The sequence below is a fragment of the Halichoerus grypus genome, chromosome 13, assembly GCF_964656455.1.
Source record: "Halichoerus grypus chromosome 13, mHalGry1.hap1.1, whole genome shotgun sequence".
Lineage (NCBI taxonomy): Eukaryota > Metazoa > Chordata > Mammalia > Carnivora > Phocidae > Halichoerus > Halichoerus grypus.
The window spans coordinates 23,290,986-23,306,281 of NC_135724.1; the positions used below are offsets into that span (position 1 = coordinate 23,290,986).

The 15,296-nt window shown below is 35.2% G+C and overlaps 1 protein-coding gene across 4 annotated transcripts in view; it reads right to left on the reverse strand.

Moving 5' to 3' along the window:
- Window positions 1–15,296, reverse strand: part of SMAD4 (SMAD family member 4) — a 58,379-nt gene that overhangs the window by 30,607 nt on the left and 12,476 nt on the right. For all 4 annotated transcript variants that reach the window (XR_004908502.2, XM_078060295.1, XM_036064742.2 and 1 more), the window contains exons 2-5: window positions 9,418–9,796; window positions 8,207–8,381; window positions 7,746–7,775; window positions 2,725–2,937 (exon numbers count right to left, since the gene is read on the reverse strand). Coding sequence is in view for 3 of the 4 variants with exons in the window: in XM_078060295.1 (XP_077916421.1) it covers window positions 2,725–2,937; window positions 7,746–7,775; window positions 8,207–8,381; window positions 9,418–9,666 (667 nt within the window). In the remaining variant the exon portion in view is untranslated. The remainder of the gene's footprint in view (window positions 1–2,724; window positions 2,938–7,745; window positions 7,776–8,206; window positions 8,382–9,417; window positions 9,797–15,296) is intronic.

The following is a 15,296-nucleotide window of genomic DNA, read 5'->3' on the forward strand; positions in this document are numbered from 1 at the left end:
CCACTATTCAATCAATAGAGCATTGCTAGTAAAAAAAAAAAAAACAAAAACAAAAACAATAAACAAAAACCACAACAACAAAATATAAGTCTACTTTGAAATTTTTTCATGTACTTTTAAAAACCAAAAATCACTTCCTTCCAAGAACACTACCATCTTCCTGGACTGAGAGGAAATTAGTTACCCTTTCTATATGTAATATACCAGGAGGAGTAAGATTTGTCTGATTTCTATTCTACTCAAAACCATTCAATGATATTGCTTACTGACCTACATTTTTTTAAAAGATTTTATTTTATTTTTTATTTTTTTAAGTAATTTCTGCCCCCAAAGTGGGGCTCAAACCCACGACCCTGAGATCAAGAGTCACATGCTCCACCGACCAAGCCAGCCAGGTGCCCCAACAACCTATATTTTTAAGGCTTTTTTTTTTTTTTTTAAGTGGAAAAAGCTTGATTTCTTCAAGCAAGCATTAAGTCAATTGTTTATCACATTTGGGAAGCACTGAAATTTCGGAATGGTTATCTATAACTGGCATCACTTCAATCTTTTCTCATCTAAATGGGAGTATAGATAGAAAAAAGGAAATGACACCATTGCTCAAAGTATCAAGGAAAAGGAACACTTTTCTCCTCTCTGCAAATCACATTTCCTTAAGGTGAGGATTATAAAATTAAAAGTTAAAGAGATTGTTGCAATAATCTCCAAATTATTTACTTTTAAAGATGTTTTTAGCAACCTCCCTCCCTACTCATCCCCCAAATTTTTTCCAAGTTATCTTTAAATGTCAATTATACTTTTACTCTTGCCTTTAACAACTATGCATGCCACAGACTCTTAGCTAGCTTATAAAAAGTGTCACTATACAAGCAAAATGAGATTATTTTAATTACAGATATTTAGAAAGAAAACCTGAAGATATTCAAGTGCAAAATGAACACAGACTATAAAGTAGCCCACTGTGGTTATCTGTACTGAATATTTCCATTACACAATTCCAAGTATATAAGAAATTAAATAATACAACTATACCAGCTCCTTCAAAAGAGTCTTCCAACTCCTGTTTTAGTCCAATTTTTTTCTTTCTTTTAATTCTATCAATACACATTTTGAGATCTACAAGAACATTTTGTGACAAATTCTAAAAATAACCATCTATTCAATTAGAAAAATACATCCAAAAACTACCAAGAAAAATTATCGGAATTTCACTAATACCACTTTTTCCGGTTTTCAATAGGACTTGAATCCAGAGGATAGAACACTTAAAACAAAGCCACTTTAGCAAGCATCAACAAAGGCATGCAAATTCAATCTCCAGATAATATCAATAGAAGTAAGTAAGTAAGTGGCTGCGCTCTCACTAATCTATGCTTGGGTAAGTGGTAAGGGGAAAGTGCTTTCTTTTATTCTCCATCACTGACCACTCTGTCAACTATATTCCCAAATTGGTTAATAAAGAGTAGACAGATAACAGAAGCACTAAGTGATTAAGAGGGTCCAGGTTCTAAAGTATGTGCTTAACCTATAAGCTCCACTTAGAATATGTTGTCTATGGTGAGACTGTCATCTCATGCAGCAAATCCAAAATATACTGCTTTAAAGAGGTGAGATGAATTAAAGGGGGGGATATTTGGTATACCATACTTATAAACTCAATTAGAGAAATCAGTCCCCTATTTATTCCAAAGATCAAATTTCCATTTTGAATCTGATCTGATATTAAAGTAAATAGAATAATGCTCCCTTTAGTAGCTGCTAATAAAGTATTAGTCCAGATCTATCAACAATCTACTGCTGATGTGGCTTAGGTACAATCTCCTTAGCAACCAGGTACAAATAACACCATACACATGCCAAGACCCTGCTCTGTAATTAGTTAAAAAAAAAAAAAAAAAAGGCAACTCCACTTGCCAAACAGCAAACTGTGCAACCTTTGGTAACTGTGAAAATAAACAGCAGTATTAACAGAACAGAGTCATTATTGCCTTGATCAGGCCCCAAGAAAAGATAAACCTAATAGCCCTCTGCCTCTATAATGTGGCAAAGAAAATGGCATCTCTATCATGGGAAGAATCTTTTTGAAAAGACTTCTTGGTTAAAAATAATAATAATAATAGATACCTAGAATTTAGCTTTATTTCAAAATTGACTAAAATACTTAATGTCTATCTTGAGGGATGTATGTTATAAACAACTTTGTCAAGATCCCTTTTTCTAAGTTTGTACAATGGGAGACTGAAATGACTATTATAAAGTAATATTCTGCCAGATAAAGCACAATAGAAACCCTAATTAAGGAAAAGCATACAATTTGATTGACAGAGATTTTTATAAACATCTTGGTCCAAAACTACTTGTTAACTACTTAAACACTTCTCTAAAACACATCTGAAAGTGCAAGATGATTCTTACTTCTGCATGTAATAGTAGAGAAAGTACAAAGTAGACCACTAATTTAAATTAGACCACTAATTTAATCAAAGTCATTACTTAAATTCCAGTGACTGTACATCAACATAAAAACATTCAAGTAGATTACAAACACTATTTTTTCCAGGACCAACTAAAAAGCCTACTTAATACTTTTATCCTATAAAAGATACCACAGTACTTTTGATTTTTACTTACTTGGAGTTTTCCTCCAAGTAGATATAATTATTACATATAAATATTGAATAGGGTAAGATCAACTTGCTGACTACATTTGATTCTACTACTCACTTGTGGAAGCCACAGGAATGTTGGGAAAGTTGGTGGTGCTGGTAGCATTAGACTCAGATGGAGCTAACAGAGCTGGGGTGCTGTAGGTCTCCGTTGAGGCACGATTACTTGGTGGATGCTGGATGGTTTGAATTGAATGTCCTTCAGTGGATAATGATGGCTGTCCCTCAAAGTCATGAACATACTCATCCTTCACCAACATACTTGGTGGAGCTATATAAAAAATTAAACCCATTTTAAAATCTTGTAAGATTCGGTTACCAGAAAAAAAAAAAAAATCTTGTAAGTAATGTGACAACACCTAAAATCAACTATAGTGTAAATAACTCTAACTCAGAATTTTTTCATATTTGAAAAGAATACTACTTTATCCACAAAAACTATTTATTTAGAAGTAGGGATCTCAGATATATTATCAGTCAACCTGACTGACCCCCTGAAATTTGAAGCTGGACTACATTTCAACAACTTCCGGAAGTGGTCCTCAAGAGGTATTCCTTAGTTTCTGGATTAACCTAGAAGTAATAACCATCTTAAATACATGAGTTAGATAAAAACTAAATGGCTGGGGAAAAATGTTTATCCATGAGAAGACCAAACTGAGATCAAGGGCTTGGCTATGTATCTTTTTGCTAATTTCACAGTGTAGAAATATGAATGGGATCTGATAGCTATCAGTTCCAGGATTTAGACTTACTGTTAAGTGACATACTTTGAAAGTGAAAGGTACTGAATGTCCCCTACAGGGTTAGAACCAGAAAGAAAAATTCTAAATGGTAAGTCAAACTGAAATTTCCTTCTGAAAACCCAAATCAAATAATGATGTTTGATAAATATATGTTGTGAAAAAATTCAATCAACATCTTTCACCTATGTGGTTACACCTTAATAAGCAAACCTAAACTCTAGCTGATACAACATAACACTTCTCCTTTAACAAACTAGGGAATGGTTGCCTTTGTTTTAAGGAAAAAAAGAAAACTTAAACTGCATTGGTAGCAACTATTCTCTGCCCAGAACCTCCCCATTTTTTTTAGGCTATTGCTTTGGGGTGTGCTTTTTATATTTAGCAAACAACTCTTTACTGCTTCTAAACTAACATTAACCCAGAATTTTACAATCCATTGAATTCCAATACTACGTTCTCCTCTTAGAACAGTCAATAAACAGTCCACAAGAAGACATTCTCTTTTCCATTAAGAATCAACATATAGCGCCCTTTATCTTTCCCTATGTCAATTTTTGAAAAAACTGATTACACATAAATACCAATTCGTTACATGGCCCTTTTTTTTAAGTATGCTCCATGCCCAAAGTTGGGCTTGAACTAGCAAACCCTGAGATTAAGAGTCGCATGATCTACCGACGAAGCCAACCAGGTGCCCCAACATGGCCTTTTTTTTTTTTAATGGAGACTATTTCAAAGCAGTAAGAATAATCCATTATTCAAATTTCTATGTACAGTCTCTTAAACGGCTTTTTCATGCATCAAAAGTCATGAAGGGGCACCTGGATGGTGCATTCGGCTGAGTGTCGACTCTTGGTTTCAGCTCAGGTTGTGATCTTGGGCTAGTGAGATCGAGTCCTATGTCCAGCTCCACACTCAGCACCAAGGTTGCTTAAGACTCTCTCTCCCCCTGCCCCTCCCCCACCCATGCACGCATGCACATGCGCTCTCTCTCAAATAAATAAATCTTTAAAAAAAAAAGTCATGAACATTTTGCAAAAAGTTCTTCTTCAAAAAATTCTAGGGAAACAAAAAGATAACCAAAAGGATGCTTAACATATCACTATATATCAGTAAGAAACTGGACCCAACCATTCATCACTAATGTTAGCCAAATTATAAAAATAAAAGAAAAAATCATTTGGGACAAAGTGGATATTACGTATTTACCCAATCTTTTTTTAAAAAAAATTATACTCTTCAAAAAAAAAAAATTATACTCTTCAACAAAGTTCTATAATTTTCTTCATATAGATTCTGACATCTCTATGTAATTCCTGGATATTTTAGGGTTTTTTGTTATTATCGTGACAAGGATCTTTTTACCAAGATATTGGTATTGCTAGTACATAAGGAGAAAGCTATTGATTTGAGAAAATGGTCAGTCAACTTGATACTCATCATTTTTGCTTTTCAGTTGACTCTTCTCAGCTTAATGTGCAATCATAACAACTAAACTCTACTTTTAAAGAGCTATGCCTCATAATATTTTCTTGCCTAATACATTGACTAAATCTTCCCCAAAGATAAGTTTGAGACTTCTACCTTACTACAAGTCTCTTCAATCAAATAACTGAAAACATGTCCCTTAGGTAAAACTGTAGGAATCAAGGATAGATGTCTGCAGTATATTTTTGCCAAGAGAAAAAAAGTAGGTTACAAAACACTATTGTACGCTACGATCACATGCATGTTTTAAAAAATCACAAACCGTAATTTAAAAAGGTCCAGAACAAGTGCACAATATGCTTTTTATGTAAGAAAGGAGGGAAATAACACATGTATTTTTGCATAAAGAAACCCTGGAAGGAAACACCAGAAACTAATAAAATTGATTACCTGAGGTAGGGGGGAATGGGGGCAGGGGTGGGAGCACTTCTTTTCACTGTATACCTTTTTATAGTATTTTGATTTATGGACCATGTATTGCCTATTCAAAAAAATAAAATTAAAAAACATATAGTATATATTTTTTAAGTCCAGAATAACAGACACCAAACTATTAAGTATTTCTCTTCATGGACTAGCATTCAACAAATTCATTCACTGAATAAATATTTATTGAGCACCTATGTTCCAGGTACTGTTCTAGCACCCAGAATACATTCATAAACAGAAGAAAAATCTCAGCCCTCATGGAACTTACACTCTTCTATTTTTCTATTGTTTAAATATCTAATATTGAGCACACATTACTCCAGCTCCTCCTAGCTGTCTATCTCGATCTTCATTTAATCAAGTGTGGAAAATGCGACCTTCCATGTGGGGGTATAATGAGAATGATGAAACAATACTTGTAACTCATATAGCTCAGTATTGGACACAAAGTGTGTACTTGGCAAGTGTTAGCTGTTATGCCTTAACCGTACTGTTAGAGCAATCATACATGTAATTGTAAAATGTTCTACGAGGAGTAAAGGAATGTATAAGGGACATTCATCACTATGTATCAGTTAAGAAAATTGGACCCCACCATTCATCACTAAGCTGAAGCCACTGGACTCACCCTAAGTCAGTGCTCTTCATCACTACCCACAGGCAGAGCACAGCACTTGTCTGATGCTACTGTTGCTGTCTTATTTACCTTGTCTTTCCTCCACTAAACTCTGAGCTACCTAGAGTGGAGAAAACACACCTTACTTATACTATCGTCCCTAGATCCTAACACAGTACCAAGCAATACATGCTTATTAAATATTTCTTAAAATGAATATGCCGACTGATGTGGTCATGGAACGTTTCATAGAAGATATGAGATAGGCTGGAAATGATTACCCTAAGATTCCAACTCAAAAGCGAAGGAATTATCCCATTTTCTTAATGTTTTCTTTGCCTGGCTTTGTATTATTTCTTTGTCCAAATCCAGAAGGGGCTGTGAAAAACACCTGTTGTTTTCTGAGGGAATAAGCCACTGAAGCTGGCCTTTACAAACCACCACTAGGGGGATCTGCATGGCTAAAACAACCTCAGAACCACTAAAAAGAGCCTATCATCCACACAATCCGACCAAAGACAGCTACTCATAACAGCAGCAGCATGTTAGGATAAGGGAGGAGTGTAATGAGTCTTCAAAACTGGATCTCCTCACAATCACTCCCACTAAGAAGATTCTGGTATAAGTATCACTATAGGCCCCCAATCCTTAATCCCTACTGAGCTGAATACTTTAATTCTCTAAAATCAGGAATGGAGAATGGTGAAGATCTGAAGGGTATTTACTTTCAAAGAAAATAAATAACATAATATCAGTATCTGTGTAGCAAAGAGGCAGGAATTTAACCAATCTTAGAGCTACCCTTCCCAGACCACTACCATATTACCAACCCACTATTCTCAGAAACCCACTAACCATTAGCAAGTACCAAAAGGCACTAGTCTTCCTCTATTATAGTGACATGGAAGGAAGGTGGACAATAAAAACAAGTAGACTTTCATGCTCTTCCTAAATTTTGTTTAAGGTCAGATGGTATTTCTGACTCACCTCTAAGATTCTGCAACATGAAGTGCCAACCCACTAATTTCCCTCCAGAACAACTGCATACCTATCTAAGATAATGGTGGTTCTTTATCAGAGTTGCTCTGCAAATTAATTACTTCTTATAAAAATTGTAGTTCATTAACATGTTCTGAGTAACAAAACTAAGTTTTAACAGATATCTGTTCTCAAATATTACACTAAAAAACAACATCCCCCCCCCAATGATTTCATTTCCCTAACTCAAAACACACTCCTTTTTAAAATAGAATCAGATCATCTATGAAAGTGAGAGTAGACTTGTTTTATTTACTCAAAATGTAACAAGACCAAAAAAAATGTTAATATATGTAGTTTTAAATCATACTTAAAATTATCATTTCTAAAAATAAATTAGGGAGAAACAAAGAAAAATTAGAATATTGGTATTTCTAAAGGACATGCTATACATGACTCCAAATTACCAAACATTACAGGTATTTATACCCATTTAAACTGGCTCTCTGAGATTTTCTTCCAAAATAGCCGGTTTTTACCAATTCAAAAAAAACTCTTCCTTTATATGTTTTATATTCCCCTATCATATTTTTTAGACCACTTGAGTGTATAAATGGTAGTTCAAATCCAAAGTACCACCAGCCTATTTAAATCCAGTTTTAAGTACTGATGCATGCTCCCCAAAAATGTACACTTCCAAAGCAATGAGTATTTTTCTTGCAAATGTTACCAGCACCCACACAAACTAATTTTAGGTCAATAAAAAATAGAGGGGACAGAATAAAAGAAAACAGAGAAAGTTACAAGAAACAGATTACCTACCATTACTCTGCAGTGTTAATCCTGAGAGATCTTAATTTTTTAAAGGGGAAAAGAAAATGAAACATTAATCATTACCATGAAAATATTTTCCATTGTATTTAAAATTACAAAATGTAAATTTAACCCAGAGATTCAAAACTTCGTGAACCATTTCAATTCAAGAAGAGTAGTATAAATGCTATCTGCCAATATATAAACAATTCAATAATGCCTTCCATCTTATTTTTCAAAAACAACATTCTAAATGGGCAGAACATGAACTATAGTGTACACATAGTTTTAGCAATCAAAATACAAATCTATTCTAAAGTTCAAATTTAAATATTCATATTTCATTAAAAATATCTGATCCTTTGAAGTCCTGGGCCATATCCAAATTTATAATTTAACGTAGAAAAATTAAAACACTACTGAGATTTTTTCCCTTTGTGCATCTGAGGATAAAAGCAAAGTCTACTTACCAATTCCAGGTGATACAACTCGTTCATAGTGATATGGATTCACACAGACACTATCACATTTTAAGTCAAACGCATACTGACAATATTTAACATGTTTGAGTTCATTTTTGTGAAGATCAGGCCACCTCCAGAGACGGGCATAGATCACATGAGGAAATCCTTTCCGACCGGCCACCTAGGAAATATAAACGACCATTTACTGATCATCAGTTATGCATTACACATTAAACAAGGCACTTTATATATGTTCTCATTTAATTCATACAATCCTACAACGTCAGTATTATAATCCCCATTTCATAAATGAGAAACATTTATGAACTAAGGTATTTTTTCAAGACCTGTGCTCAGGTTTTTAAAATGCAAAAAAAGTATGAGTTTGTTGAAGTAACCATTCCTAAAATCTAGAAATAAAATTTTTAAATCTAAATGACATAATATTTCTGTATGTTTCTTTAAAAATATTCAGCACAGATGGGGCACCTGGGTGGCTCAGTCATTAAGCGTCTGCCTTCGGCTCAGGTCATGATCCCAGGGTCCTGGGATCGAGCCCCGCATTGGGCTCCTTGCTCCGCGGGAAGCCTGCTTCTCCCTCTCCCACTCCCCCTGCTTGTGTCCCCTCTCTATGTCTCTGTCAAATAAATAAATAAAATCTTTAAAAATATATATATTCAGCACAGGAGATACATGATGTACTTCTATATAAAAAATGTAATCAGTGAAAATGAAAGATTAAAAAATTTTATAAAATATAAGCTTTTAACTCCTTGAGTTTTAAAGATATACCTGAACTCTTTTAGAGTCTTTTTCATATGCGAATACCAAACATACAGTATCAGATTTCTAAGTTATAAAAGGACCAAGTATAACTCAGTTTTTAAAATGTACATAAAATACCCAAAAAAGAGGGAAAAAGCTACAAAGATGAATACCAAAGTGCTAAAGGTATGAGGTTTCTTCTGCTTTTTATTTTACAAATTTTTCCAAATTGAATTTTTTTCTTAGAACATTAAAAAACTTTTAAGATATATCTTTATTATATGGAAGAATATATTCTTCCATAGATTCCCATAATGCATATTGGTATAGGATGTATAGTATCTGAAGAGATGGAACAAACATTAAATTATCTAATAGTAACTTAAGAGGAAGCAAGAATTTTTTAATCTGCCACTACAAAAGACATAGAAAAACTCTCAAACAAGACTAACCTGAAGCCTCCCATCCAATGTTCTCTGTATGGTAACACATTTGCTAGGATGAGCTCCATTTGTAGTTATAGCTGTTATTAAAGAATCCAATTCATCTTTTTTCTCCTTCAGCTTCTTTACCAAACTTTCAATTGCTCTTTTTGCAAATGTTTCACTCTCTCCACCTTGTCTATGGCACATCAAACTATGTACAATGCTCAGACAGGCATCATTACTTGTTGGTGTATTTGTAATAGACATATTGTCCATTTGTTACAGTTATTTCTTTTAAATCAAATATGTCTCCAATTTCCGGAGAAATTCTGATCTTTTGGAGGCAGTGAAAAACAATGGCTAACGTTGCAAGGAAAAGTATTAGGCATGTGGTATTCAGGATAACCTAAAAAAAAAAATGAGACATAGACATTAAAACACATTTCACAAAGTAGATTCAGTTACTTGGGAAAAGATAGAATTGCTCCAGTTAAGTCAAAGACTCAATGCACATAATTTAAATTTGGTGCTTAGAGTTTTAAATAAATTAAAATGTTGCTGTTTTTGACCTTCCAAAGAATATTAAAGTTAGGTTTTCTTGTTATTATAGGGGCATGCTCAATCAAGTCTTGTGGACAGAACTAATCACCCTAAAGTTAAATCTTAACAAGACTTTTTAAAATGATTGCTAATGAAGACCAGCGCTTCAAAATATGCTAGATCAACAACTATTTAAACCTAAAAGTCCACCACTAATATACATGAAAAATTTACCATCACCTGTTACAGAATGCCATTTATAAGTTAAAAAAACACCCATCTTTTTAAAAAGACCACTGACAACAATGAAAAGATGAATACAAATTTTTAAATGGGCAAAGGATTTAATACCCATTTCTCCAAAGAATGGCCAATAAGCATATGAAAGATGCTCAAACATCATCAGTCATTAGGGAAATCAATACCACAAGGAGGTACCACTTCACATTCATATAAATAAATATAAATAAATATTTATATATATATATACTTATATATATATATAAATATTATATATATATATATATCACATAAATAAAAGGGTAGACAATAATAAGCACTGGTGAGGAAGTAGAGAAATGGAACCCTCATTCATTGCTGGTAGGACTGCAAAATGGTATAGCCACTCTGAAAAGTAGTCTGAAAATTCCTCAAAATGTTAAACACAGAGTTACTATACGACCCAGGAATTCCACTCTTAGCAATTCCACCCAAGATTACTGAAAACTTATGTCCACAAAAAACAGTATACATAAATGTTCATGGCAGTAGCATTCATAAGAGCCCACAAGTACAGTACAAATGTCCATGTACTGATGACTATATAAATGAGTATATCCAATGTAATATTATTCAGTCATTAAAAAAAAATGAAGTACTGATACATGCTATAACATGAATGGACCTGGAAAACATGCTAAGTGAAAAAAGCCAGTCACAATGGGGTACCTGGGTGGCTCAGTCGGTTAAGCATCTGCCTTTGGCTCAGGTCATGATCTCAGGGTCCTGGGATCAAGCCCAGCATCGGACTCCCTGCTCAGGAGTCTGCTTCTCCCTCCGCCTCCTCCCCCTGCCTCCTCCCCCATGACCATGCTCCATCTTTGTCTCTCTCTCTTCTCTCTCAAATAAATAAAAATCTTAAAAAAAAAAAAAGCCAGTCATAAAAGGCCACATGTTGTATAATCCCATTTATATGAAATATCAGTATAGGCAAATGCATACAAAGAAAAAGTAGATCACTGGTTGCCAGAGGCTAGGAGGAACGGAAACAAGAAGTGACTGCTAATGGGTATGGAGTTTCTTTTGGGGGTAATGAAATGTTCTAAAATTGATAGTGGTGATGGTTGCACAACTCTGCCACTATACTGAAAACCACTGAGTGAATTTTAGAGTATGTGAATTATATCTTAATAAAGTTATTATTAAAATAATAGACCACTGAATTCCTCAAAAGATTTTACCTGTAAAAGCAGTAAGGTAAATTATTTTCAAAAGAAATCAAAATATAGAAAATGAATATTAATGAAGAATCTATTCAATATGTACAAAACTAAAGTAACTTATCTAACCTTAAGATCTCACATGGAATAAGAAAAGGCCATCAGACTAAGAATAAATGAGATAAAGCGGAAATGGAGACTATACCTTATGCTGATTTTTTATTTGTTTGTTGATGATATTATATTCCATGCTTATTCTTTTATTTTCTTTTGTTATTTACCTGAATCATTAAAAATCTATCCCCCACCAGGGTGCCTGGCTGGCTCAGTTGATAGAGCAAGCCACTCTTGATCTCAGGGTCGTAAGTTCAAGCCCCACACTGGGCACAGAGCTTACAAAAACAAAACAAAATAAACAACAACTAACTCAGCAGTCTCTACCAAAGCCTGTTCCTCTTCTGATAACCTTTATTTGTGAAGCATTAATTCCACTCAATTACCCAGCACTGGAAAGCTTGGTAAATCATCTTTGACCTACTCTCTCATTCACTACCCTCACATTCTCTCACAAAGTTACATGATTCTCTACCTCAGTCATTTCTAGCAGTCTCCTCCTTTCTATTCTCCCTGATACTGTTGTAGTTTTGGGCCTCCCTGGCATTTCTATCAATCACTTGGTATTTAACTCATGCTCCCCTCTACTGTTATCTATTTTACATAAATGCCTGCCTTTTCAACTAATTATAAGTCCAATGCAGAGAAGCAGTTTTCTTATACCTTTGAATAGTAAGCATTTGCCCACATTCAGTAAATACATGTGAAATACATGTTGAAGATACACTTTCTGAATAACCCAAGATTACCTGCCTGGGGTGGTAGGGGGAGTTGGGAGTCAGAAATCTGCATTAGAATCCCAGCTCTCACACTAAGTAGTTGGACAAATTAAGTTAAACTCTCTGAACCTGGATTAAAAGGTGCACACTGAGCTCAAAGGAGAACATCTACATGAAGGGCCTAGCCCATAATGTTCAGTAAAAAGCAACTACAGGGGCACCTGGCTGGCTCAGCTGATAGAGCACGCAACTCTTGATCTCAGGGTTATGAGTTCAAGCCCCACGTTGGGCATGAAGCCTACTTTAAAAAATAAAAAGGAAGCTATAAACTGAGTACTAAAATGTTCATAGTCTGAATACTAAAATGATTACTTTAAAAGGAGATTTATTTTTTACACACTCTTTCAGTGCTTATTCCAGATTCTTCTATATGGTTCTCAAAGATAAAACAAGGCACTCTGAAAGCCCAGATGTTTGTTTTCTTAGTGTACTATCACATGTATTATTACCAAATTCAAAGTATATGATTAAGGAAACAGGAATTAAGATAAAAAATAGAGTTTAAATTTGTTGACTGATACTTGAATTCCGTATTCTTTAAGTTGATTCCTCTTTCAGTTGAACAGTTATTTTCCTAAAACACAACATGCATTTTTCTATTTTTCTCCTATTAAAATATGTCAAAGAATTTAGAAGGGCAAGGACAGAAGTAAACCACTCACCCAAGGCTCACAACTCAAAGCATATAGGAGCCTGGCAAATTATATAAATGAATAAAATGTGGCAGGTTTAAAAAAAGTACTGAGGAGCACAAGTGCAAACGCTTCTAAAGTAGGTAGCCACTATTTAATTCCAGTGGAAACGGCACATAAAAATGCTAGCCCACTGCTGCCAGATCTTCAATGCTCATTTGTGTATGAAATCTCATTTTTTTTAAAGATTTTATTTATTTGAGAGAGAGAATGAGAGAGAGAGAGAGCACATGAGAGTGGGGAGGGTCAGAGGGAGAAGCAGACTCCCTGCTGAGCAGGGAGCCTGATGCAGGACTCGATCCTGGGACTCCAGGATCATGACCTGAGCTGAAGGCAGTTGCTTAACCAACTGAGCCACCCAGGCACCCTGAAATCTCATTTTTAAGTATCACCAACTTATTTGTGGAGAAAGGGGAGGAAGGAAAAGGGAGAGAAAAACCACTGTGTGTGCCAAACAAAACACACCTTCAACTCACATCTGGCCCAAGAGAACCACCAGTTTGAAATCTCTGAATGCCAACCTCATAACAATTTTAATATCTAGACTGAAAGATCTATGGTACAGGAATTGTACTTACCTTATTCATCATATATGCCCAACTCCTAGGACATGTAAGTGCTCTTTATTGTCAAACAAATACCTTTCTGTATGTGCTTTCAGATTCATGTTCATGCTATTCCTTTTGCCTAAAACATCCAGTCTCATTTTATCCACCTGGTTAAGTCCTAGTTACCCTTCAAAATGCAGTTTAATTGTCTCTCCTCACCCCCAATCCTGGAGAATGACTTTCCTGGTATGTTTACTATATATTCCCTAGTATGTTAATTATCCCCTCCCTCAAATTTAAAACACACCCCAATTACAACTCAACACGTTATAGTTATTTGATTATGTATTTGTCTCACACTCTGTTGCCACAAATCTAGAAGTTCAAGAAAACAGCAAAACTTTCTCACCTTAGAAATTTCCAGCACCATGCACAGTTCCTGACATATATGAGGCAAACACAGATTGACTAGCTTTTTATTGTAGCATTTCCTTGCAACAAAATTTTTTTTTAAAGATTTTATTTATTTATTTGACAGAGAGAGACACAGCGAGAGAGGGAACACAAGCAGGGGGAGTGGGAGAGGGAGAAGCAGGCTTCCCGCGGAGCAGGGAGCCCAATGCGGGGCTCAATCCCAGGACCCTGGGATCATGACCTGAGCCGAAGGCAGACACTTAACGAACGACTGAGCCACCCAGGTGCCCCGTTTGCAACAAATTTTAAAGAATATAAATACTTTTGTTGTTGAATTCATTTCTGATACTACTTTCCAAAAGATTTATGCTAATTTAAAAAGTAATTACAGTGTTTGAATGTAACTATTTCACGACACTCAGATGTTACCATCCCTAAAACTCAAGCTATTTGGGGGCCTAATGTTTTAATTGCACATTTCTTTGAAAACTGATAAAAATGTCTTCACTGGGTACCTGGGTGGCTCAGTTGGTTGAGCAACTGCCTACGGCTCAGGTCATTATCCCGGGGTCCTGGGTCCCACATCAGGCTCCCCCTGCTCTGTGGGGAGCCTGCTTCTCCCTCTCCCTCTGTCTGCCACTCCCTCTGCTTGTGCTCTGTGTCAAATAAATAAAATCTTAAAAAAAAAAAAAAGTCCTCACTTTCTCAAACACCACGTTCTTGATTTTATGCCTGTTTTACTCCTATAACTACAAGTGCCTAAAACATAATGTAAAGTTCCCTGCATAAAAAAAATATTACCAATGGGGGTATATAGATGTTTTCCTTCATTAAATAGCTCTAAATAATAATATTTTAAGAGTGGTATGCAATGACAGGGGGGCCTGGGTGGCTCAGTAGGTCAAGCATCTGACTTCGGCTCAGGTCATGATCTTGGGGTCCTGGGATCCAGCTCAGAATCAGGCTCCCCACTCAGTGGCGAGTCTGCTTCTCCCTCTCCTTCTGCCCTTCCCACTCCCCGTTTGTGCTCTCTCTCTCAAATAAAATCTTTAAAAAAAAAAAAAAAAGAGTGGTATGCAATGATACACAAAAGTACTAGAATGGTATAAATAAATTTGTAAGTTCTGATTAAAACTCTAGCAGTATGATAGGGCAAGTTAATATGTCTTTCCGTTCTCTCTAAAATGGGAACAAGCTCTCCTTGCCAACTTTACAGATTCTCTATGGTAATCAAATGCAACACTGTACATAAGAGCAATCTGGGAACCATAAACTGACCAACAAATACTGTATCTACTAGTATGTGCAAAGCACTCCAGATACAAAAAACAAGTAGCACATAATCAGAAAGTGGTTCTCAACTCTATCAGACAAACATCC